General features: G+C 41.5%; 2 protein-coding genes across 3 annotated transcripts in view; both read right to left on the bottom strand.

Moving 5' to 3' along the window:
• znf608 (zinc finger protein 608) overlaps positions 1–27,659 on the bottom strand; it is a 100,152-nt gene that overhangs the window by 63,754 nt on the left and 8,739 nt on the right. The gene's annotated exons all lie outside the window — the stretch shown is intronic.
• LOC307042143 (uncharacterized protein) lies at positions 3,546–14,126 on the bottom strand. 2 transcript variants are annotated; one of them, XM_079685874.1, is made up of 6 exons: positions 14,102–14,126; positions 5,500–5,592; positions 4,854–4,958; positions 4,600–4,767; positions 4,232–4,356; positions 3,546–4,046 (listed from the first exon to the last, which is right to left on the bottom strand). In XM_079685874.1, exons 4-6 carry the CDS (start codon positions 4,706–4,708, stop codon positions 3,888–3,890), a joined length of 393 nt encoding a protein of 130 aa, XP_079542000.1. In that variant the 5' UTR covers positions 4,709–4,767; positions 4,854–4,958; positions 5,500–5,592; positions 14,102–14,126; the 3' UTR covers positions 3,546–3,887. The 2 variants fall into 2 exon arrangements, with proteins under 2 accessions (XP_079542000.1, XP_079541999.1); XM_079685873.1 differs by lacking the exon at positions 14,102–14,126 and having other exon boundaries at positions 4,854–6,503.

Genomic DNA, 27,659 nt, shown 5'->3' with positions numbered 1-27,659 from the left:
CTCTCCCTCACTCCCTCTCTATCACACTAAATGCGCTATCGCCACACACACACAGAGTCGAGCTTGAATGACACAAGCACAAGTGTATTTCCATGCAACTCTCTGATTGATCTGGTGTGTTGCCTCTGTTGCGTTCACTGAACACGGGAAATTACAGTCCTGCCGTCGTCTCTTGTGTCATGATGAGGTTCACGTAAAGCACGGTTAATGTATTATATTATTGAGGTGTCTCAAATATACAATCAAGTGGCACCTGCTAACGGGGTGGTGGATGATAGGTTTACATCTAAAAACGTATTTTTCGAACATTATTATTTTAATTTAATTTTTCTTTCTTTTGTTACTTTTTTTTTTACGGTCCGCGATCTACCCGCACCACACGGTCGATCGCAATCGACTGGTTGGCGACCACTGCTCTACACCATCAACTTTAACCCAACCAGATGAGAAAACATCTTTTGACAATATAATTTCAAGCATTTCATTGTTGATCACATTCTCACCTCTGAGGGAAAAAGGTTTAATTGGCCCGTACTTTTTTTTTTTTAGAGTGAATGTTTCCCAATGATATGCAATGGCCATCTGATGCTTTTTAGTAAGTGATTTCGTTATGTTTTTGATTTTTTTTTAAAGAATCTTTAAACAGCTTGTGTTTGGCCTCAAACCTCATGCACCACATATGTAATATGGGGCCAATTTTTCTTATAGAGGATAGGTAATGGATCATAAAATGATGCTTAGGTATCAACTTTTTCTGTGGAAACAAAAGCTTAAATAGTTTGTGATGTTCAACAATCAAATGCTTTAAATATATTGTCATACCCAGAGTGACAGAAGGCGAAAAGATGATGTTCATTATTTGAAGTAACAACAGTAACAAATTCCAATATTTGTTTCCTGCAGGAATAATGTCACCAAACAACAGAGGGATGTTTTTCACAAGACACAATGTCTGAATGGAATGTAAACCAATGCTATTGCCAGAACTCTCTAAAACAATCTTTGTGGGACGATATTTTTGTTCTAAAGATCCATAATCAAAACCATAAACCCTAGAAAGTAGGTCCTGTTCTGACAAAAAGTGTTGTGAGATATCCAAAAAGTAATTTCATCTTGTATTGTGCCACACCCTCAAGAAGATCATGCATTATATTAAATGAATAGTTATTACAAAAATGGTAATACTTCAATGAATTAAGTGTAGAATTTCTTTTTAAACCATAAAAGGATTTTAATTGAGGGTTTTCTTGGAGAGATTGGCAATGCATTTCAAACACATCCTTTCCACGAAGGATCACCTTAGGATCATCTTCATTGAACACTGTTTGAGTATCATTCTTCTCAATCAAACAAAGACGACAAAAAATGATGACTACTGAATGACTCATTAAAACCAAGAATTGCGTGCATCCCTAGATTATCCCCACCTCTTCTGAAAATGGAAGACTTAGCCCTTGAGTTTCCAGTTTTTTCATATAACTTATCAATGGTTCCAGTATAACATCAAAATCATACTTGCGCAGATCTTGTGTGAAAAAGTGATACCAAATGAATGTTCATCAAAACTGAATTCAATTTGGGGGGCAAGTTCCTGAGAATAAAATAAAGACAGTCCATTTTGTGAATCCCACGTTTGGAGCCAAGGGGATTGGCTGTCTCAAAATCATCATAATAGAGTTGAATTTGCAATGCATGTATTTTTGCTGTTAACAAAGGGTGGGTTTTGAAATAACTTCCATCAAAAAAGTCAGTATATGTACCAGGCTCTGATCTAAACTCTTTCTTTAGGAGTTCACAAATGTCTGAATTTCTTCACATGAACTTCAATGTTTCTAAAATCGGCACATACAGTATATATAAAATTATCCTTCACAGGTTCATAAGTACGAGATTTCTGATTTCGCCTGATGTCATACCTAATTCCTAGTGGTATTTATACTGGTTCAACAACTCCCCATTTAAAGGTGGGGTAGGTAATTGTGAAGAAACCAGCTCGAGTGGGCTAGAATTTGAAAATACACAGCCGGAAAAAATCTGCCTCTTCCTTACTGAGCCCCTCCTCCAACACACACGGACGCACACATGACCAATGAGGGCACAAGATAAGTTTGTGCACAGATGGAAGGCTGACAGGCAGGTAGGCCATCCAGTTACTTTAGCCGGGCCGGCTCAGGTGATTGGTCGTGCTTTTTACAGCGCTACGGCTTCCACAGATGACATTTTGTTTATGGATTTTTTGTCAAAGCACTTAAGATATTCATTGCTATCGGGATGTTAAGAGCATTCCATGGAATATAACAAAAAGTGTATCTCTTGCCGGCTTCTCAAACTTACCTACCCCACCTTTAAGGTTGAAGTATTTATTTAGTTCCCATTCTGTATTCATTGTGAATGGGTTTTCGATTCGATTTTTTTTTTCAAAGGATTCATTTATAATAATAATAATAATAACTTGGATTTCTATAGCGCCTTTCATGATACCCAAGGTCGCTTTACAAGGAAGAACAGGAGTATAAATAAACATAACAAACATAACAAACCAAAAGGCAGTCAGACAAACTGTTTAGACAGACAAAACAACAAATAGATTTGGGGCCAAAGTCATTGGCAGACAGATGGGACTTGAGGGCCCTTTTGAAGGCGTCAAGTGTGGGGACGCAGGGAGAGCGTTCCAGAGAGTGGGGGCTGCCATACTGAAGGCTCTATCCCCGAAGGTTCACAGGTTGGTGCGGGGGGCCAGATTCTGAAGACCGCAGGTTCCGGGGTAGGGCATGTGGGAAGAACAGCGAGCCAGCTAGCAGCTAGCAGCTAGCACCATTAGCCTGGTAGAAACCGGACCTCGAACCTCAGCACGCTGTGTATGTGAAAAAGATTTGACGGCAGGGAGTGATAGACACCAGGAATAAGCGTTGGCAAGAAGAGCGGCGAAATACACGCCAGCGTCCCCTCTAGCCAACTTCCGGTGTTGGCTAGAGGGGTCACAGATATGTTGGGGTCAGTTACAGGTAAAGCAGAAATAACCTTATCCTTTGCTTGCGAGCGAAGCTGACTTATTAGTTCCTCCAAATCCCTTACAATTGAGGATTGTTGGAAATCCCACTCCCCTGTAATTTGGCCACTATGGATGCACACATTTCATTGGTTTGATCATTAGTAGGTTCTGAATCATTGCTCACAGAACCAACACTGGAAGATGAACTTGCAACTGGCTGACTTGAATAACTTGCAACTGGCTGACTTGAGGAACTTGCAACTGGCTCACTCGAGGAACACGCAGCAGTTGAAGTTTGAGAAATGTGTTGAATATTCCTATGAACACTGTTTCGGTGCTTCCTAAAACCTGCATATGTTAGAAATTGAAGCCTGCAGCCTTGTTGAAAACAGAACAATTTAAACTTGGGTCCGGGATAGTAACCATGTTCTCTTAAATGTGAAATCAACTGCTGACTGCTAGGATATTGTTTCTGACACTTGAAACAGGCTAGCATTGTTTCAGCTTTTTAGTCGCAAAACGTGAGCTGTACTGGCTGGTTAATCAGTTTCAAATCAAATCAAGTTTTATTTATAGCACATTTTTAAAACGATTTTTGGTCGAGCCAAAGTGCTGTACATACAGTATAATAATTACCTTACAGTAAGGACACTATACAGTAAATACAACAGCACAGTTTGTGCAGAATATCAGTATGAGAAAACGACACCCCTCTGACCTTAGACCCTCACATCGTACAAGGAAAAACAGTTTGGCTCTTAAGTCTCTCACTCTGGGTGACTCCTTCATTTTCCCAACGTCAATGTTGTACACTGTTGTATGCAGAAATGTGTCAAAGTTAACTAATGCGGCATCATAGGACAAATTAAACACAAAATGTGTTTTAAAAGGTTCTTCAAATGCCCCCGAGGGGACGGTTTGCCTGGCACGAGATGAGATGCTTATCCATGGCGATGTAGAAGCTGTCAATCTTGCTTTTCTGCCGCCCAACAGTGAGGAGGTAAGGCTGCCGACCCTGCTGGTTGCGGAGATGCTCCTCCAAACTGCAGCATGACTAGGGTTGAAACATGCAATAAGGAAACAGATAATTAGACACAGAAATGCACAGCCACAGAGAAAAGTGATTATTCAAAAATGTTGGCAATGGCTTGCGCAAGATGTGAATGACTCCATTTCATTTTCAACAACCCTCCTTTTTACTAAGTGAGAAGATGACATGTCACAAATTATTATAATTACCTTATGGAAGACTACAAGTCTCTCCACTGCATCAAATGCACTAATTTGTGGAGCCTTTGGTCCCCGAGGTGGTTGTGGAAGGAGATGGATGAGCAGCAACAGGAAGGCCATTTCTTGGTCGTAGGCTAAGGACAAAGAGTCACAAGAATGAACTTAAATCTATTCACATTTAATACTTTTAACTTTGATTGAGACAGGGAGCCATAACGACATAGTTTTGGCTGTCATCCATCTTTTTTATGTTTATCCCACACACAGATTAAGCAAATGATATCTAGTAAAAACAGGCTCTGATTTCCTAATTGTAATGTAACTGTAAATGCTATTACAGCAATTGCTTTAAAAACAGCAAAACAAATATAACTCACTTGTGGCCTCATTAAGATCAATTCCAGGGGAACTTTCAGCTGACTGCAACAAGCGACGCAACTCTGGTGTTGCAGTGTTATGACGTTTGGCTTGAAGAACACATCCCATTTTTGAAGCAGCCGGGAGGATGTCTCATCATCAAATAGAAGCGTGAAGTCTTGATCCACCTTTACGAAAACAGATATTAAATTACTACCACAAGAAATACTTTTAAATGTCAAGCTATCCTAAACATTTAAAAATCCAAACTTACCAATCCCTTTGTGTCCAAGAATCTTGGAAAGGTGGAGAGGATATCAGCACTTCTGCCTGGGTCATTCACAAGCTTCTCACGGTGCTAAAAGCTCCCCCTCATCTTCTGGAAAATCAGGGAATTGTCTGAAGTATGGCTAAGCGAAGACATAGCTTCTTGGCAGGCATCCCCATCAAGCTGCCTTTCAACATCAACAGTCCTTTGGAAGTTTGGTAGGGCTGCTCGATTATGGCAAAAATCCTAATCTCAATTATTTGTGTCAATAATTGATGTCACGATTATTAAAAACGATTATCCATTTACTTTGAAAACATCAATTTATTGGAGAAAGCAATATGTGAACAGTATGTTTTGAACAGTTGATTACCCTGAACTTTAAGTATAATTCAACTGAAAAACCAATTAAAAAAAGAAAAAAAGTAATAATAATAATACAAAAATTATCGTTTTATTTCAATTACGTTGTTTTCGTAATTGTTGCAAGCCATAATCGTAATTGCGATTAAAATATGATTAATTGAGCAGCCCACCAACACCATTTCAAGAAATGGTTTGAAACCTAAAATGAAATTATTAATATTAAATTGTGTTTCAACCTCTTTAGCAGACACTGCCTCTCGTGTATCGTCAACCCTATGTCTCTTACTCTGGACATCCTCAAGGATTACAGTCGAAGCACTTGAGCTGAAGCTTGAGTCAGACATCTCAGAAGCAAAGGACAAGGAGCATTCAGAAAATTCTAAAGGAATAGAACATTTTAAAATAATGTTATTTCATAATAATAATGCATTTTATTGATAGAGCGCTTTTCTTGAAACTCAAAGACACTTTACAGAGTACCCATCTTTATATCTTACGGTACGTCCACACAGCAGCTTTGAAAATATCTTGAAAATCTTGGAGCTGGGCGTGTCTGAGAGCTTGGGGATTTTTCGCGAGCAACGCGACCAACAACCAATCACATGAATCTCCCGCCCCCCGAATACAAAGCACAAAACCCCGGGGATTTTATGCGAGCAATATATATATATATATATAAACTCCCCAAACAGGCGAAAACCTACCAGTTTCACACACTGTCTCTGCCACCTCCCTCCATGTCTGGTTCCTCCGGTGTGTATCCCGGTAAATAGGTCTGGTCGTAAAGAACCGGGTGATTTACTACCGTAATTTCTCGTTTGGAATATGAGGAAATGAACTGCGGTCTGGCTCTCCCAGCTTGCACGTGGTTTCATTGGCTACTATGGCTAGCGCTTGTACTGTCAGATTTACATAAACGGGATTTGATTGGCTGACGCTTCCAGCTCAGCTTCAAAAGTTGAATCTTGCTCAACTTTGAATCCTGAAAATCCTGTAAATCCTGTAAATCTTCGCTTCGCTTCCCCACAATGCAGTTCGGCGAAAAGCGAGGCAAAGTGACGTCACTGCCATTCAAAGTCAATGGGCAGAGAAGCGTTGGAAGCGTTGGAATATTTTTTTAAAGCTGCTGTGTGGACGTACCGTCATTCGAGAAAACTATGAGAAGCACATTGCCTTGTCCAACGAGGTCGCTGAATATTTCTTCATCAACTTCTGTCCCTGTTGCACCCTTGTGACGCAGCCTTCTTACAGTGCAGACGCTTTTCTTGCTTGCTCTTGCCTCTGCTTACTTTTTTATGCTGTTTTTCTATTTTTCTTTTCTGAAAACTTCGAGTAGCAGCTCCTGGACATTAACCTATCACTGGGCCAGTTATTCTTCGTAAATAGACGGAGGGTTTCAGCCATATTTCAATATTTTTACGACGACCTCAGTCTTACAGTAGCGTGGCCTAGCAACAGCTAAAGCCTGGTACTGCATGCTATTTAGCTTTAGCTAGTTAGCAGCAGTGTTGGGCAAGTTACTTCCAAAATGTAATATATTACATATTACTCATTACTCTCTTTTGAAAGTAATAAGTTACATTACAATATTACTGTCTCTGAAATGTAATGAGTTACACTACTTTAGTTACTTTTTAGTTACTTTCACCAAAATAACCGCAAAAGAATAGCTAGGTATTTTAAATGCTAAAATGTAGTTTAGTGCAGCTCATTATGCATCCAGTGAAGGGCGATGTGGTAGCATAACAACTGTGTAGGCCCTTAAGGCTACTAACAAATTGTATTACAGGGCTTCGTTGAATACTCGATTCTGATTGTAAATTCTTAACATGTGACATGTTGTTAATACAGCAGTACAGACCGCTGTCAAGGACTATAATGAAGGTTAACATATTGTAAATCAAGGCAAATATTATTTAAACCATGCTCATGGTTTGAAATGGCAAACATTGAAAGGCAAAAGTATTATTAAAACCATGTAGCCTACTACATCATCACCTTGGTCCCATCATATACGATGGGAAGAGAATATTTACTTTGCTTGAAAACTGGTATCACATCATTATGTGAGGTTGACTTTGTGACCTGGAGAACATTTCAGCTGCAACATCAGCTCGTTGATAATAAGCTTGGGATATGAGATATTTTTGTAGCCATTCGTGGTGAAGGCATCTGTGCTATTGTCATACTTGCCAACCTTTAGACCTCAGAAATCGGGAGCATTTCAAAATGCAAAATTGGAGGGGAGGGGGGGGCGGTGCTAGTGGATCGCCGGAGCTGTTAGATTAACATTAACATGCTTATTGTAGTTGTAAGTGCACTGCCTTGCGGCCTGTAGCACCATCCTTGATGGAGCATATGTGTGGGTTGGACCTGTATTTTACAGGAAAGGAGTGAGCAGAGAGTAGAGTAGTTGTTGATTCTTGTTCTGTTTTCTGTGAATATCTGCCTCACCCTCTCAGACTTTGAGTTGCGCGCGCTACTAAAGAGACGTGTTACCATGGAAACCAAACAATGGTGTAGCTGTATTAAAGTCGGAGTGGAAACAGTCGTGTTTAAATCAGATTTTGTCAGAAATCGGGAGAAATGCGGGAGAAATATGACCCCGGGAGGAAACCGGGAGAGGGCAATGAAATCGGGAGTCTCCCGCGAAAATCGGGAGGGTTGACAAGTATGGCTATTGTATGCATTATGTTTGACCCAACATTTCTACAGGCATGTCAGAATATGGTACTATTTTCACATGAATATTCTAGCCATTGTCTATTTTTATACCACAAGCTGCAAAATGACCGCCTTACCCCACTGTACAGGCGGGTAGTTGTTTAGATATACCTGGCACCTGCGGGCCGCAGAGGGGCGGCGTAGTTTCGGGCGACGAAGACTGCTGCTCCGGGGCTGGTGAGTCAGGCGGGAGTAAGCTAGTGTCCACAACGGAGGGTAACGTGATGTCCGCATCTGACCTGTTGCTACTGTCTGCAGTAGATGCAGTGTTGCTGGCGTTTAGTGATGGTTGCTTTAACCATTTTCGTATAAATGATTATCCACAGATCAGATGTGTGTCACTGCTGTGGAAGCACTTTGGAAATGATGCATGCGCAGCGGAGCAGGTCACGCGCACCTGACACAATTTGTTGTTTGTATTTTTCGCTACGTTCTCTTTTTTGAATGGTTGCATAACGTTCAACTTCCCCGAAGATCTCGACGCGAAGCCTGAAGGGTAAACACCAGGTTTACTAATCTACCCGCACAATTTGTCCGGTGTCGGAATGTCTCGCTATGTTAGTACATTCTTAAAAAACAAAACACCATTTAATTTCGGGTTAAAATGTGTTGTAACTGCGTTACTGAGCATTGTAACGGGTAATATATTACCCACATTTCATTAGTAATGCATTACATTACTTCGTTACAGCAACAAGTAATATATTACTGTAACTCCGTTACTTTTGTAACGCGTTACACCCAACACTGGTTAGCAGCAAAATGCCTCCGTTCTCTACAGATGACTTCCACAAACTTCTACAGAAGATGGCCGTGTTGAAAATAAAAATGCAACGGTTGGAAGTTAACGTGGAAGTGAATGGACTAGGTTGGAATGACACCACTTTACCAGTGTTGCAAAAGAATGGACAAAGGTATGCTAACTCAAAGCTAGTTAGCAACTACAAGGATTCCAAGGAACAGGAGGGCTGTGTACCGGGTAATAAATCTACAAGTGGTAGTCCTCCCTCAAACTCTCTGGGTCTAAGGCCTAAGAGTAAATCATTTCCATGGGATTTGGGAGGACGAACAACAGGCAGAGCCCAGCGCTCTGAAATCTGTGATGCGACCGGCTGGCCTGCATTGTTATCACCCAGTAAGAGCGCCTCATCAACCCCTGTTCCTACTAGGAAACAGCCGTGGACAGCTGCTACAGGGAGAACTACAAACAATCCTCCTAAACCACAGAGTGTGCCAATCCAGAACAGATACGCTCCGCTGACCGAGAACTGGAGATCTCTTTCTGATGACCTGGATAACCTGTCCTCCTCACACAGTAGGGTAAGGACCAATAGCTACTCCAAAAGTAAAAGGCAAGAGGGAAAGCTAACGACTGGGCCTGAAACTCTGATTGTGTGTGACTCTGCTGTAAGAGATGTAAAAAGTCTGTGTCGTAAGAACAACAACAAAGTTTTCCAAAGGATATGGTCTCTGACTTGGCTGAGAAGATCCTGCATATTGGGGCTGTACATCCGACTGTGAAGAATGTGGTACTGCATATTGGAACAAATGATGTTGTGAAACAACAGTCAGAAGTGCTGAAAAAAGACTTTAAATGTTTGTTGGAAACTGTCAGCTCTCTAAATGCAGAGGTGTTCATCAGTGGCCCTCTACCGCCAGTCAGAAGAGGAGTGGAGAGATTCAGCAGATTGTTTGCACTGAACACCTGGCTTTCAACTGCCTGTACTGACCATTCTCTCAATTTTATTGACAACTTTAACTTTTTCTGGGACAGCAGACATCTTTTTAAGGCAAATGGAGTTTGCCTGAACAAGTCAGAAGTGAAATTGTTTATCTCTAACGTATTCAACTGCCTACGTCATCAATCTGTTCCCTCTGCCAAGGACAAGCAACAAGAGGAATCAAAACAACAGAAAGACACAACACATCGCTCAGAAAACCTTGAAAATCTATCACTGCACCCGCCTGAGGAATGTCTTGATTATGAGAGACAAATGGAGGAGTCTCCACCGCCCTTCACCCCCCCTATAACCTCTGAGGATACTCTTCCTTCACCCCACAGCTCTCTCTACTCTCCGTTCATCCTTTCACCCTCGCCCACCCTCCTGGAGATCGCTGAACACACGAAGGATATACAGAGGGTTGGCACTGATTCCTTCCTGGAGTTCAAAGACCAAACTAAGGCTATACGCAGGGTTGGCAGCATGTCCTTTACCCCCGCTCCTCAACAACGCCCACCAAAATCACCGCAGAGACGAGCACCATCAGCCTCGTCTTCATCACCGTGCCTATGTCAGCCACCTCCGCCCCCTGGCATGTCCTTTACCCCCGCCCTTCAACAACGCCCACCAAAATCACAAAAGCAGAGACGCACCATCACCCCCGTTTCCATCACCGTGCCTACGTCAACCACCTCCCCTCCCTTCAAGAAAGCATCTGCAGTCTCCGAAGCCTGATAAGGATGTGTGTGTACAAAACGCAACAATCTCTTATGTGCTGGGTCCAGGCTCCAGGGCGTATGGCACTCTCAACTCTTTCCAGGACATGCCGGGGCCCTGCCTGCCTGTAGCTTTGCCGATATCTGTGTTGATAGGTAATAGATTAAGTGCGGTGAAACAGCTTAGAGAGAGGAAGTGCTCCAACGTTTGTGTGAGTTTATCAAATTTAGCAGTGATTCCATGTCAGCCACAGCTTGTCACAAAAAATCTTACTGATAGTGTATCCAACAAACTTAAAATAGCTTAATTAAATGTCAGGTCTTTGGCAGGTAAAACATTTTTAATCAATCATTTTATCACTGAGCACAATCTCGATTTTATGTTTTTAACGGAAACTTGGATTGAACAAAATAACAGTGAAGCTGTTCTTATCGAATCAACACCTCCCAACTTGAGTTTTATGAGTCAGGGAAAGAATGCAGGTAGAGAAGGGAGGTGGAGTTGCTATTTTGTACAATGATTCCCTTCAATGCAGGAAGACATCTTATGGGAACTTTGCTTCTTTTAAATATGTGGCCCTTCAGCTGAAATGCTCCACTCGAGCTCTGTTCCTAAATATCTATAGACCACCCAAATACTGTGCAAGCTTTTTTGATGACTTTACTGAACTGCTGTCTATAGTGTGTATTGACTTTGACCGTCTAGTCATTGTTGGTGATTTTAACATCCATGTTGACAACCCCCAGGACAGAGGGGCTAAAGAACTGTTTTGTGTTCTTGATAACTATGGACTGACTCAGCATGTGACGGAGCGCACGCACAATAAGGGGCACACTCTGGACTTAATTATCTCAAAGGGTCTGAAAATCTCTAAGGTTGTGGTGAATGATGTTGCACTCTCTGACCATTCCTGTGTTTTCTTTGAGAGCTCTATTTCTGTTCACAAAAATGTTCAAAAAGAGGTAACCACAAAGCGATATTTAACAGAAAATATTAGGGAAATGTTTACTCCACACTTGCCCCTGCTAACATCTCAGTAAATGAGCTAGTAGATCATTTTAATTCAAAAATTAAAAATGTTATAGATGCCATTGCTCCAACTAAGGTAAAGGAAGTGACTGGGAAGAAAATATCTCCATGGAGAAAGGCCATGACCGTGAGAGCAGAAAAAAGAGAGTGTCGAAAAGCTGAACGTAGGTGGCGAAAAACAAATCTCCAGGTTCACTTTGAAATCTATAAAGAGAGACTTGGCCTTTATAATTTGGAATTGAAAAACGCACAACAGTCTTTCTTCTCTGACATCATTACCAAAAACAAAAACAACGCACGTGCCTTGTTTGCTACCGTCGACAGACTAACTAACCCCCCAGTGTCAGTAGCCTCTGAATTTCTATCCACCAGGGCGTGCAATGATTTTGCCTCCTTCTTCACTGACAAAATTCAGAAAATCAGACAAGCAGTCAGTGTCTCTGCATCAGGTACAGCAAATGTGTTGTCCCTATGTCCACCTAATATCAATTCAAACACCATGACACAATTCCATCAGATTAATGATAAAAACCTAGAGGACATTATTCAACTTCTGAAATCCTCCTCCTGCAGCCTTGATATTTTTCCAACAGGATTTTTCAAAGATGTTTTTTGTTGCATGGCCTCAGATCTACTTCATATAGTAAACAAATCTCTTCACTCAGGTATTTTTCCACAGGCCCTGAGAACTGCAGTCATTAAACCGCTCTTAAAAATGAATAATCTAGACGCTTCAGTAATGAACAATTACAGGCCCATATCAAACCTGCCATTTCTAGGTAAAATCATTGAAAAAGTTGTTTTTCAACAGTTGAGTAATTTCTTGCATTTAAAAAACTGTTTCAATATGTTCCAGTCAGGCTTTCGTCCAAACCACAGCACTGAGACTGCTCTTGTAAAGGTCTTCCATGACATCCACTTAAACACAGACAGTGGCAGAACTTCAGTGTTAGTATTATTATATCTCAGTGCTGCGTTTAACACTGTTGACCACAACATATTACTCGACCGATTAGAAAACTGGGTGGAACTTTCTGCAACAGTTCTAAATTGGTTTGAATCCTACTTAAAGGACAGAAAAAACTTTGTTTCTATAGGTAAATACACATCTGAGTTGACAAATATGACATGTGGGGTACCTCAAGGCTCCATCTTGGGGCCTCTTCTCTTTAACATCTACATGCTACCACTGGCTCAGATAATGAAAAACAACAAAATAAGTTACCATAGCTATGCGGATGACACACACATTTACGTAACCATTTCACCAGGAGACTATGCTCCAATTCAAACACTGAGTAGGTGCATTGAACAAATCAATGACTGGATGTGTCAGAACTTTCTCCAATTAAACAAAGATAAAACTGAGGTAATGGTTTTTGGAGCCAAGGCAGAACGTTTAAAAGTTAGCGCTGAGCTTCAGTCTGCAATGCTCAAAACAACAGACAAAGCCAGAAATCTAGGTGTAGTCATGGACTCTGACCTGAGTTTCAACAGTCACATTAAAACAGTTACTAAATCAGCCTACTATCACCTAAAGAATATATCTAGGATTAAAAGACTGATGTCACAGCAGGATTTCGAAAAACTTGTCCATGCTTTTATCTTCAGTAGACTTGACTACTGTAATGGTGTCTTCACAGGTCTCACTAAAAAATCTATTAGAAAGCTGCAGCTAATTCAGAACGCCGCTGCTCGAGTCCTCACTAACACTAAGAAAGTGGATCACATCACTCCTGTTCTGAAGTCTTTACACTGGCTTCCTGTATGTCAAAGAATAGATTTCAAAATACTGCTGCTGGTTTATAAAGCTTTGAATGGTTTAGGCCCAAAATACATTTCTGACCTCCTGCTAAATTATGAACCATCCAGATCTCTCAGGTCTTCAGGGACGGGTCAGCTTTCTGTCCCCAGAGTCAGAGCTAAACATGGAGAAGCAGCGTTCAGTTGTTATGCTCCAAATATCTGGAACAAACTCCCAGAAACCTGCAGGTCCGCTGCAACTCTTACTACTTTTAAATCCAGGCTGAAGACTTTTTTTCGTCGCTGCTTTTAATTGAACTATTAACATCTTAAACTGCACTGTAACTTTTATCCATGTATTTTTTCTTTTAATGTTTATTTTATTATCTTTTATTTTTAATGACTGATTTTAAATGCCATTTTCTTAATGTCTTTAATTTTTTGTAAAGCACTTTGAATTGCCTTGTGTTGAAAGGTGCTATATAAATAAACTTGCCTTGCCTTGCCTTGTATATCACTTTTGCATCAGGAGGAACGCAAAATCTCTCAATGACTGGAAATAAGATAAAAATAAAACTCAATGTGCTTTTGAAGTCAGCACTGTTTCTTGCTCACAGTGAATGACTGTTCACATTAATTTACCTTTTAAATTACATTTCAGTTCAAGTTTAAAAATTGATTTAAAGTTGCACATGTATCTTGTGCTTGTTACACATTGCATTTAAAAAAAAAAAGTTTAGCAAATGAATCCTCATTCATGAAATTTGGCAAAAGGCATGTAACGTTAAATAAATCAGAGTAAAACATATCGGGACGTTTTTAGGTTTTTTAAAAGAATATAGGCTACTATTTATCATAATATATATAAGTTATTTAACTTTGTACCTAAGCAAAGCTAAAGTAAAATGAAATACCTTATTCGTAGAATAGCAGAAAGTCAAACCGTCCACCAACCTGATCCAATTTTACGTATTTCTGCTGTGCACAGTACTTCACCTGGACCAGCATTTTACTAAAAGATGAAAGACAATTTGACACAACATTTTAAATTTCAACATTCAGACAAAAGGACAGTACAATAAAGCTTTATCCCGGTCACAGACAACTTAACCCATGCATGTTGAAACACGCACGTGTTGTTGGGACACGTTTTCTGCAGCTGTACTGCTTTCATGTTGAAGCATGGCAATGGCAAAGGAAAAAACTTAGCTCCAGCCTCAAACTAAATCTTATATAGTAAAAACGAAATGTAAAGCTTTGTTTTACTTGCTTTGAGCTACAATTTTAATCGTTGTTAAGTTGTCATTTATACAGTTGGAGACATTAACATCAGCTAGCTATCGTTAGCGAAGTTAGTTAGCTAACATAGACAGTTAGCTAATTCAGCTTATCACCTCGACACATTTGCTGTTCACTTCTAGAAACAAAGTTGTAAACGCATATATTCTCGGTAGTCATTGTACATACAGCATCAATTGTTTCTGTAGTTTGACTTGATTTAACTCACCACGTAGAACTTATCAAGGAGAAAATGGCAGCCAGTGTCTCTTGTTTCCAACCGAAGAACTGAAATGCGGGAGTGCCTGCGCGTGCCTAAGTGGTGCAGATTGAGAATGTACAATTGGCCCAGTATCCTATGATTTTACACTGCAACCTGCCTGTGAGACAGAGTCCAACCACACAGTCTGTGTCCAACACATCTCCTGCAATACACATGCTGCAGCTGCCCAGCTACTCACTGTTTATAAAAGTAAATAAATAGTATTTTCATTTCAATAATGTACTTTCTATACCCTGCTTCATAAACAATACTGACATCCCTGTGCTCCTCCGAATGGGGGTCCGGGGATGTGAGGACAGCGCGAGGACACAGACAGGGGGGCTGCCTCCTGTCCTCACAACCCTTATGAATCCCGGTACCGGACAATTGTTATTTGTTGTTACTCGGAACCGAGTTTTGCTTCCCAACCCTGCCACTGTGCTCCACGTGCCGCCCCGCCCCCGTCTAACAGTACAGAAAGCGGCGAGATGCATTTCCTTAGGAATCGACAAGCAGAACCGAAACTAACATTTCTAAACGATACCGATGTAATCCAAATGTTGGAACCGTTACCCAACCCTATAATTACTCATGACAAAGAAAACGTAAAGCGGTCAATTTGCGAATGAGTCCTGTTTTTTGTAAGCTGAATTTATCAATCATTTGTCAATAAATATGGGCGAAAAACGTCACTTGTCCGTCGGACACGTCAATGGAAGATGTACTTGTTCGATATTGTATGCCCCCTCTCCCAGGAGGTGCCCTTGTTGTGCTCTTTTGTACCTTTTCTGACCGTGGCGTTGTGCCAAGCTATCATTAGCATTTTTGAGTTTCCAGCTTTAGCTGCGTCTCTCGTTCAATTTAGTTAGCAGTAGCGCGGCTCAGCCTAACTATATCGTTGTATTTACTACTCCTAGTACAAGACTCCTAGCACTAGGATGGGTTAGATGCAGAGAACATCTTCACTGTGTGTGCTGTGTGCTCTGCATGTGTGGCCATTAAAGGGGGTTTCATCCCTCCCTGTATTATATTATCTAGTGTGCAGCCGTTTGGCCGACACTTTTAAGCACTGGCCACGGTTACGTTTGTAACTACGGTTCTATGTGTGCTGTTCTCTTCTTTAGAAGCTAATTATCTGGTCTTAACATTTGTGTTTTGACTTGGTCTCGCTTGATTGTTAGCAGCAGCCGCTTGGCTAACGCCTTGCATGTACTGTTAAGTTTCATTATTTAACTAAGCTGCTGGAGGCAGTGCGCTCGCTCCCGCTCCCGGTAGAGCATTGCTTTGATTTTTAGCAGCAGCCGCTTGGCTAACATCTTGCGTGTTCGGCTGAGCTAGGTGAAGGCAGTGCTCTCGCTCCCGCTGCTGGTAATGTGGGTGTAGGACATTCACATGATCCCTATCTGTGTTCGGCGAGTAGGAGCATTGCTCTACTCTTTCCGTTCAGCAGGTAGCTGGTGAAGGCTATGTTCTCACACCCGTTCCCGGTTACGCTGCATCTAGCATTCGTTATTAACTCAACCAGTGAAGGCAGTGTTCTCGCCCCCGCTCCTGGTAGACGTGTGCTTGATTCTTAGCACTAGCCACCTGGCTAAACTGCACTGTTAAACTTCTTTATTTAATCCAACTAGGTGAAGGCAGTGCTCTCGCTCCCGCTCCCTCTGCTGATAACGTGGGTGTAGTTACATCCCTCTTTGTTTTCGGCGAGTTGGAGCATTACTCTACGCTTTCCGTTCAGCAGGTAGCTGGTGAAGGCTGTGTTCTCGCACCCGTTCCCGGCTACGCTGCATCTGGCTACCTACAGAATGGCTCATCCATGTAGCGCCTGTATGGCTTCTCTTGAGCCCGAGGGCGGCCATTACCGCTGCCCCCCTCTGCCTTGGCCTTGAGCATTTGAGGGAGGGTCTCACGCAAAGTACCTGCATGAACTGTAGCTTCATGCCTCGGGCGCTCAGAGTGGCTAGAGTCGCAGAGGTGGAGCGTCTGGCAGCAGCCGCCAAATGCTCCTTTAATGTGATATGTTAACAAAGGTGGAACGTTTTTCCTGCAACATTCTAAGGATGTGTTTTGGACGTTGTCGGGTAACATATTAAAGATATTCTTTACAAAACATTCCCTCAATGTTACATGATAACAAATGAAGAACATTCTCCAAGAAACATTCTGAAAATGTTTTCAAGGTGTTATTGAAGCCTGGGATGACAGAAAGTGTTTTATAAAATGTTCCTTTAATGCAATATGTTAACAAAGGTGGAACGTTTTGCCTGCAACATTCTAAGGAAGTGTTTTGGACGTTGTTGGAGTAACACATTAAATATGTTCTTTATAAAATGTTCCCTCAATGTTACATGATAACAAATGAAGAACATTTTCAAAGCAACATTCGGATGATGTTTTCAGGAGGTTATTGTTTTTTTCTAAAACGTTCCTGTGATGGCAAATTAACTCGGTCATGGTCAACGTCAGATTTATTTCTAGAGCTCTTTAAAAAACAAACTTGTTGCATTTGTTTGAAAAGGATGTTTTAAAAAATCTGATGTAACCATATGTTCCTTTTGAAAAAAACGAACGCATGTTTGCGGTGGCATGTTTGAGTTCCCAGCTAGACATTTTTGGTTCTCAAAACATTCTGAGAATGTTACCATTCATTGTTCTAGGAATGTTTTCAGCGAGACGTTTTATTTTTGTTCCCAGAATGTTCATCTGAAAGGTAGGATAACGTTCTTTAAAAACATTCTTGAAACGTTTGGTGACAACCTTCTTAAGATGTGATTGATAACCTTCTTAAGATGTTTTTGATAACATTGTTAGAACATTATGCCCTACTGTTCTTAAAACGTTTTCAGCGGGACGTTTTATTTTGGTTCCCAGAATGTTCTTCTGAAAGGTAGGATAACGTTCTCTAAAACATAACTTTCTTAAGAGTATATAAACGGATTGAGACAATGAATAGGAAGTATAAAAACGAATTTGCATGCCAATATTCACTCACATGCACTTATAATCACACTAAGGTATTTAGGCCCACAGTATTCATAATATCATATGCGTAAAATATCAGAAAATAATCACACTTTTTTTTCTGACTATAAAGGTTGTGTCTCGTATGTAGGTTCTAACTGTTGGATAAGCTATCTGGCCGTGTGTGGTTAGTGAGGGCTGCGTATAAACAGTGTCCGCTGTTTATGCATATTGGATAAAAATTGTTATTGCACCCTTTAGATTTGAGACCGACAGAGATATAGAAGAACGGACTGACTGTCACTGCCCGTCCCTGAAACCCCTGTTAGTGTTTGTATGTGTTTGTTTCTACACGTGTCTCTCTCCCCCCCCCCCCCCCTGCCTGCTGGTCTGCTCTACACGGCTGGGAGCAATCTCCAATCAACCACACCTGCAACCTGCTCATCAGCCACACTATGAAAGCCTGCAGCCTGCACTCATTCCCTGCCGGATTGTTGCGTGCCGCTCTAGCTTTTTGTCAGCATATTCTTTTACAACTTTGCCTGCTTTTGCCTCACACTCATTTTTTTTGTATGTCTCTCCCACGATGAATCCAAGGCCTTCCACACTCCCAAGACCAGCCAGGCCTCTCTACCCACCCTGGAACAACTGTTTTCCACTGCCGCCATAACCAACCTCCACTCCCAGCTCCCCTTTTCTAATAAACAAATGTTACTTTCACCAGCTGATTCCGAGTCTGATTCTGAGTCCCCTTCAGTACATGTGACAAAACGTCACAACTTCAGTCTGGCCGTTTTTAGAGAACGTTATCATAACTTTCAGAAGAACATTTTGGGAACCAAAAAGAATAGTAGGGAATAATGTTCGAACAATGTTATCAAAAACATCTTAAGAAGGTTATCAAAAACACCTTAAAGTTATCACCAAACATTTTAAGAATGTTTTTAGAGAACGTTATCCTACCTTTCATAAGGACATTCTGGGAACCAAAAGAAAACTTCCCACTGAAAACATTCCTAGAACAGTGAATGGTAACATTCTCAGAATGTTTTTAGAACCAAAAATGTATAGCTGGGTAGCCTTCGGCCGGGTCAAAATGACAGTTGTCAGCGATCTGGCAGAGGCCTTAGCTCTGGCCCAAGAGCTTTCCGTCCTCTTTGCAAAGGGCGCAATCGAGCCAGTAGACCCTCTGCTCAGCCCAGGGGGCTCTACTCGGCGTACTTTCTCGTGAGCAAGAAAGTCGGCAGATTTTGCCTGATCTTGGACACCAGAGGAATGAACAGATTCCTGAAGGTGCTGCCATTCCATATGCTTACCACAGCACATGCACAGGGGGAGTGGTTCCCAACCAAGGACTTGAGGGATGCCTACTTCCACGTGTCGGTTGCATCTTACCACTGGAAGTTCTTGAGGTTTGCCTTTCAGGGCTGACACTATCAGTTTGTGGTGCTTCCCTTTGGTCTCTCCCTCTCTCCAAGGGTGTTCACCAGGGTCGTGGTGGCAGCTCTCGTACCCCTGCAGGCACAGGGCGTGAAGGTCCTACCGTATTTAGACGACTAGCTGGTCTGCGCTCCATCCCGGTCTCAAGTGGCCCAGGATACGGTGCGCCTCTTATCTCACGTAGTCCGGTTGGGCCTAACAGTGAGCACCGGGAAGAGTTGCCTCGACCCTTCCCAACAGGTCACTTACTTGGGGATGGTCCTAGACTCGGTCGCCATGAGGGCCTACCTGACACCTCGTCGCGCGGACGACATTTCGCACCTTCTTCACATCTTCAGGTCGGGCAAGATGGTGCCTTATATTCAGTTCCTCCGGCCCTTGGGCAGACTGACGGCTGCCTCAGTCGTTGTGCCCTTAGGCCTGCTGTTGTTGCGCCCCATGCAGAAGTGGCTGAACAACCTTCACTTGGACGCAAAGTGGCACAGGCACAGGAAAGTCAGGGTGTTGCAGCGTTGCCTCCACTCTCTGTCACGCTGGAGGGACAGGGCCTATCTTTTGATGGGCGTGCCCATCCCATCCCGCCGGGAGACTGTCACCGTAGGTGCATGTCTCTCAGGGTGGGGTGCAGTGCGGCAGGGCAGGTCTGTTCAGGGTCAGTGATCTGCCCAGGAGGGTGCACGCCATGTCAACGTGCTAGAGCTTCGGGCTGTGCAGCTTGCACTCACGCACTTTCTACCTGGGGGACAAGCATGTGCTTGTTCCTTGGGACAACATGTACACTGTTGCCCAGACAGCAGTCCCTTCTAGATAGTGGACGTTCTCACTCCACTCTGAGAGTTTATGTGGCTGCTATTTCTGCCCGACATGTTTGGGCAGGTCGGTGTCCCTCTTTCTGAGAGGGGCTTTACGGCAGCATCCCCCTAGCACCCCGAGGGCTCCGGCTTGGGACCTGCCCCTACTGCCGGATGCCCTATCATCTCCTCCCTTCAAGCCCCTGGCTTAAGTGGCTGTCCACGAAGGCTGCATTTCTGCTTGCCATAGCCTCAGGGGAGTTGCATGCCCTCTCCGTAAGCGATACATGCCCGAGGTGGGACTCTCAGGTGTTGCTCTTTGGGCAAATGTGGCATTCCTGCCCAAGGTGCTTCCACAAACTCACTTCAATCAGCCTGTCCAGCTGGCATGTTTTGACATTCAAGAGAACGGCACGTTGGAGTCGCTGTGCCCTGTGGGTGCCCTAAGGTCGTATATCGATGCTACTGCCTGTATACGGCAGTCGGAGCAGCTCTTCGTTTGCCATGGCGGCATTAAAAGAGGTTGGGCCCTCTAAACAGCGGCTGCCCCACTGGGTTGTCGATACCATCTCACATGCCTATGGGGCCAGTGGTCGCCCCCTGCCATCAGGGCTGAGATGCCACTCTACAAGGAGCATCTCAACATCTTGGGCTGCCCTGAGAGGGGTGCCCCTGGAGACTATCTGCGACGCGGCGTCGTGGGCATCTTCTGGCACATTCTCCAGGTTTTATCGGGTTAATGTCGCCACTCCCCATCCTTTGGGCGTGGTCCTTTTGCCAAGCTCCGCTGCTCCCAGTAGTGAGTAAGGGCTTGGATTATTCATGGCATGGTTGGTATAAGTCATCCAGTGCTATAGCACCGCCTCTGGCGGACAGTAGGGACAAAATAGAACAATAGTTACGTCTGTAACTACGAGTCCCGGGTGACCGCCAGAGTATCCTGTCACTCAGAATTCTTGTGTGCGATAAGATTCTGGGAACAGATCCTCTGACGACACCGGCAGATATAGCCGGTGTCACGTGGGTCACAGGTGACTTTGTTGTTATTTGTACATGAGCTGCGCATACGCGCGATGGACATATCCAGTGCTAAAGCACCGCCTCTGGCGGTCATCCGGGACTCATAGAACCATAGTTACAGACGTAACTATCGTTTCCTTTAATCGTAAAAAATATATTTCCCCATCAGTTAGCAAGTAGTGACTGAAAGCTTGCAGAATCGATCAGAAAGAGCTCATATTACAGTCTTTCACTTCTTTTTCAAAGTCTTTCTCACCTCAAGCTTCTGTTATCATCGATTTTAGTTCTTGGATTTTTCTATTCCCTGAGTCTTCAATTTATTGTTTTGCGAGCCCTTTAGTGTTTGTGGCTGAGTAACAAAGACCGATATGAAAAAACTAAACAAAAATGTGAGAAACTCAAGCATTACTGCTTAAAAAGCACTCACTCTAAAATATGCATGGACCCTGAGGCTGTGCACAAACACAGAATCTTTCTTCCTCACTTTGTCTTAGATCAAATCCTCCCCCAACTTTCCTCGCAGACAGCAGCAGATTCACCAAGCAAACAACTGAACAGATGTACTATATTCCACCAAAAAATAAATGTTTTAGTGGATTTTGTCCTTTCAACTCTCCCTTGCAAAAATCAGACACATATAAAAGGCACTCTACAAGATCAAGGAACATTTTTCTCAAGATACAAAATTGTAAATTAATCTCAAAAGGACAAACGGTCAAGGTTTCATGTCATTATCGAGTCATTATCTTTGACAAACTAATATTGGAATCCATAAAGAAATCTAGCTTTAGTTTTTTCAGTTGAAATATATTTATATCAATATCCTAAGAAGAATTTGTTTGTCTCAAGATTACACAATAATGATGCATATCTATTATCTCGATAAGCTTATTACCAACAGATGCAATCAGACATTAGTGTGACTTCCAAGTGACAATTAGCATGTCATCGTCTGATTATAATGTTTGATTGTTTTCTTGATTTTACGGTATTTGTTCTAAATGATTTTACCAACCATTTCGTCTTTATAACCTTTTCTCAAGTAAAGCATTACTGCATACTTAGTTTTTATCATCTCCCTGAATTCCACACATAATCCCCTCAAGTATTAGCCTTCTACAGTAGCTGTAGCTTAATTTCATTGATCTAGCCTAATCTCTGCGATCAAATAGCATCATTTAAGGCAAGGTTAACCATTGCTTCATAATATGCAGTATAAACCCTAATATAACAATGCTTGATTGGTTTCAATATCTATGTGTAGAACAATTAGGTAAGCAATAGTACATAACGTTTCCATAGCCCAATCATACGGCCGAGATATCATTTAAGTCATAGACAAATGTTGATGAGTTTTTCATGCTTTTGAGACACAACCTTGAAGTTCCAGATTCACTTGAACTCATCAACTGCTCCTGACACACATCCACCTCAAAGCGCTCTCCCAGCCTCCGCCCGTCAACAAAAAAAAGTATAGCGACTGGGCTAAGCAGTCAGTTTGGTTCTCTCTTGATCGACTGGATTGGCCAATAGCACACTGAAACTAGCTTATAGCTAGTTAGCTGGTTATCACTAGTATTAAATTATGCTACAAAACTAAATCTAGCGCCTTCAAGTGCTATAATATGAATCAACAAAAGAAGGCATTTCAATGATTTGGTTGATGAAAAATGTAAATGACAATTTAAAATGGCTCTTATTCACCTAAACAATGTTTGAAGTTAAGATTAAATTGTGCTCACTTTTGATTGTTTTTCTGAATGGGTTACCTTAAGACTAGTCGTCTAAGTTTTCATTATTTCCATGGTCTCTAAAACATATGAATAATACATGAAAATATAAAAAACTGCCCCTGTCTGAAGCACCTTCTCATTAGAGGAAATAAGGTAGCTGCTTTAAAAAGTGCCAAAAACTTTGAGTGACCAATCTACCACTGTTAGTAGTGTAGGTTCAACTAAAAAAAATATTTGTTTAAACAATACTCAATAGATCCTTGTAAAAGATGTGTTTAAATTGAATTCACCCACTTTGGTGGTGAGAGGCAGAGGAAAACAGCAGCAGAACAATCTTTAAATATTTCACTTCAAAGTTTCCTTGGACTCGGTGGAGCTCTGAGGTTGAACCACTAACTGCAGATACAGAGCTGGATTTACCCAAATTAATCAGCAGAAGGGGGGGGGGGGGGGGGGGTGGAGTACCAGGGGAGCCAGCTGAGTTTTCCATTAATTCTGCCTCAAAAATCCATAATTAAACAAAGACACTTTTTTATCTTTATTTTTTATGCTGTGAAGAAAAACTAAATCACATTTTTCCCGCCTTAGAGAAAATCATTTTGTATGTGTTGGAAAATGCTAATAATGTTTATTAAATCGAATGATCTATCCATATTTGTATTCATCCATCCATCCTTCGTCCGCCCCCTCATCTAACTGATAATAGAGTGTAAAACAGAGTTTTGACGATTTGTGTGAGGAGAAAATCTCTATCCCTTCCTCCTATTCATTCTTATTCTCTCCTCGATTTACCATCTTCCATCTCTACTGCATCCTTCTCCTCTTTTCTGCCTTCTCTTCCCCATTATTCACCTCTGCATGTCTTACTCTATCTTCCCATTTCCTTTTCTCATTCTCTTTCTTCTAAATGAACCTTTGTTTTTGTCCCTCATCCTCTTTTCTTTCATGTTGTCCTTTCCTCTTCTTCCCTTTTCTTCCATCCCTTCTTCCTCACTTTTCCACTTCTTTCTTCTTCCTGTCTCCCCTATCTCCATTCTGCCTTTATAATCCACTCTCCTCATTTCCTCCCCTCCCATCCTCATTAATCATCCCTCTCTTTCCCTCATTGTATGCTCTTCCTCTCCCCCCTTTCTTCCTTCCTCTTCTTAATATCCTCTTCCTCCTCTTTGTTATTTCCTCCCTTGCCTTATCCAACAGTCAACCTTATGCTTTCTATCTGGGTTTCATTTCCTTCCTTATTCTTCTTTTCATCTCTTCTCCTTTGCTCATTCCTCCTCCTCCCTCTCCACCTTCTTGACGTCACATTTCGTGCTTTCATAATTTCTCTCCTATATGTTTTTATCATCTTCTCCTTTTCCTCTCCCTGGCCTCTTCTCCTGTCCTCCTCTTGTCTTTTCCATTCATTTCCCCCCTTTCTTTCTTTTCTCCCCTCTTTCCTCTGCTTTATTACCTTTTCTTTTCTCCGTCAGCCTTCCCTTTCTGTTCTTCTTGTCCTCATGTCCTCCTCCTCTCCCCCTCCCTTCCTCGTCCTCCTCCCCTTCTATTAAATCCTCCAGTGAGCAGCCACACAGAGTTTTTTTCCCAGACGGAAATCATCCCTTTCTTCATTGTCAGGCTGCTGAAAGAGGACGCACTGTGCGCGTGCATGTGCATGCATGTGCATGCGTGTGTGTGTGTGTGTGTGTGTGTGTGTGTGTGTGTGTGTGTGTGTGTGTGTGTGTGTGTGTGTGTGTGTGTGTGTGTGTGTGTGTGTGTGCAGCCATCTTTTTTTCCCATTTTGTCTCTCCAGCCTCTCATCTTTTTTCTCTCCATCCCTCATCACTGTAAGAGCACGCTCTCTCACACACACACACACTCTCTCACTCTCTCACACACACACACACACACACACACACACACACACACACACACACACACACACACACACACACACACACACACACACACACACACACACACACACACACACACACACACACACACACACACAACTTACCTTTCTATTGAATGACAAGCTTTAATGGTTTACTCACTTCCATAATAACTCTTGCTTCTGCAAAACATCCTCATAACCAACAACCATTTTCTTCTCTTCACCGAAATCAACGCTACACAATCAACCGTTAACAATTATTATGTTAGCCCAATTTCAAATGAAACAGTTTGAAGTGTTTGCAAGCAGCATTTTCATTACGTTTTCATTGGAACTGGGAAATAAATCAGAGTCTTCTGGCACTGTCAGCCGATGTAACATTAGAGACAGTTTTAATATACAAGAGACTCAATCAGGTGACTACGTACAGTAAGGGATCATGTGCTAGAGGCGGTCATTAATGAAAAAAGAACACCCGGTTGGGCACATTAACCTGCCTATATTACACTTCCACATACTGAATAAACCAAAAAATGATTCATAATGTAAATTAGAAATTATTTTATTGACTTAAAAATGATCGTATTGCTTTCATTTTCTGTAAACATTCAAGTCTGTTCACATTATTTTCCATGAACGAGACTTGAAACACTGCCAGAGCCCATATCGGTTTCTTGTTATTGTTTTACAGCGACAGGAAGCTCCCCGATGTGAACTGCTAATCCTGTGTCTTAGACGTTTTATATTATATACAACGCATATGCAAAACGAAAACTAATTGGAAGGAAACATTACCCCCCCAGGATTTGGTTTTCCATGAGGTTAGTTATTATTTGCCAAAATGCAAAATTTGATAGCATGCTTACTATAGTGCCAGGCAATGATTAAAATGTTTAATCGCGATTAATAGCAGTCTAATGCGCAAAATTCAATAATTAATTCAAAAAGTACTGCGATAGGAACAAAAGTGCAATAACATTTGGTTTGCACTTCAAACAAATAAGGTACTTTTTAACAGCAGTATTCCCTTTACACAGTAACAGTTAAAATACTTCTTGTAAATCTCAACTTAAAATATAATGAATGTAATCAAATAAAATATAAAACCAAATCTATTTGCCACTGCCAGGGAATTAACGTTGTATCTAGATCGTTATAGAAGAACAAGTTACCCTCAGAGTCCAGAGATAATTAAATTAAACTTTGCAATGGTTACAATAATTCTAGTTCTATCAACTCCGCCGTCTGGAAGAGATGTAAAATGTCCATGTAAGAATTTAGTACCTTCCTCCATGTTTCTGTCCTTGCCACTTCTTCTCTGTTTCCGTTCATGTGAGGCCTGCAGCAGTGTGAATGAATTAATGCGTTAACGCGATAATAACGTGTTAACTTGCCCAGCCCAAATGCTTACATAATTTGATGTGTAAATATTAAGGCTCTTTAGGTCTAGGTTAGGAATATATTGTAGTCTTTGTTAAAAATTAAATGTAACTTGAAACAGAAGACATGACAAATATTTTATGGAAATGTGACCAAACCCTTTCACATGGCATAACAAATAAGGACTTTATAAACATAATTGTTAGGACGTTGTGTTGGGACTGCAGACTACTGACATCTGATACCATGGTAAAAAGGATATATTATCAATTATGGGTGAGATTGTCCTCAGCAGGAAAAACAACCGCATTATTTATTTGGTCAAACCTCTACTATAACCTTGATTTCCCCAAAAGGGAAGTCTTAGGTACGAGCACACAATGAATCTTTTAAAACAAGGTGAAAGAAGAGAATGTCATCACCCAAAAAACATTTGTCCTAGCAGCCTATTACGACCAATATTTATGTTTATTGTTAGGCGACGACAACTGGTGCACCTAATATCAATGACAGGAAACAACGAGAACATCAGTTGACATAGAGCGATGTCGGGCTTGATGAATGGTTTCAACAAACAAATTACTTTCAATCAGGTGACCGCTGCGTCCTGTGTAACAGCAAATGTCAACTTTGATTTATTTTTGACTTAGCGCGTAAATCGACTATACGAAATATAGAAAAAACAGAGTCCATACAAACACAGGATTTTTAACACTCTAGTCCTGCCCTATGTGAAACTCAAACTTAACTTACATCAGTTAACTTATGTAACAGACTTAATTTGTCACATATTGCATGACTTAAATAACCACGGCACATACGTTACATAGATTACTTTAAGCATGGAGCTTAATTCCATAACAGATGTACCCGTTGAAACACAAACCATGATATTTTCCTAAACATATACTAAATATAGTAATACTAAAATAAACATATACAAGTTTTTTTCACGTAAATATCCAACCAATTCACAAGGTTAAACAAACAATCAATGTGTATGCATGGTCTGGAGAACAACTACATTTGTTAAGAATTAGCTTTGCTTCTGGAAACACCTTCAGACATTTCCAGGGGGACTTACATCCCTCCGACATGAGAACAGAGTTTGTCTGAGGCTGTTTTAAAACCATGTATGCGAAACGTTGGTGTTAAACCATAGCAGACAAAAAAGGAGTTGTGTTTTATTTAAGTATTTCTGGATAAAAAATAACCTGCATACAATTTAGTGCTACAGATGCTTGTAGGCCATTATGATGCTCAACAAGATATCTGGACACATTTTAAATAAGACTTTATATATACATACTAGCAGCTTTCAATTGTCCCAGTATATTACCGTAGAAAAATCTGATTTCAGATGAGAGAACTAGATCCCCTATGTAGAAGGGAACGGCATTTTAGGAAAGCTGCAGATAAATAAAATATGAAAGGCGAGAGAGGAGAGTATACGAGGTTATTCTTGGAAGGTAACGTCAGACGATGGCTGTTTTCTGTATTTCTCCGTTTCCTTCAGCAGTGAAGGCTATGGTGAATGAATGCAGAGGAAAACCTGCCAGAGTGGAGCTTGTGGGCGAACCATCGTACCATGGAGCCCTTTCACACTGGCTGGCATTGATTCTTTGATACCTAATGGACTGTCAGCATCCACATGAGCTGTACTGCTCTGAAAACACACTTTTGTGCCTCACCTAAGAATAATACTGTCACGCGCCCTGTAACTATATGTGCAATTGTTGTTCTTCTCTTGTATCTGAACTTATGTCTAAGTACC

The sequence above is a fragment of the Notothenia rossii genome, assembly GCF_949606895.1.
Source record: "Notothenia rossii genome assembly, chromosome: 6".
NCBI classification, from domain to species: Eukaryota; Metazoa; Chordata; class Actinopteri; order Perciformes; family Nototheniidae; genus Notothenia; species Notothenia rossii.
The sequence above is the reverse complement of the archived record's forward strand: the minus strand, read 5'-3'. Positions and strand labels throughout refer to the sequence as shown.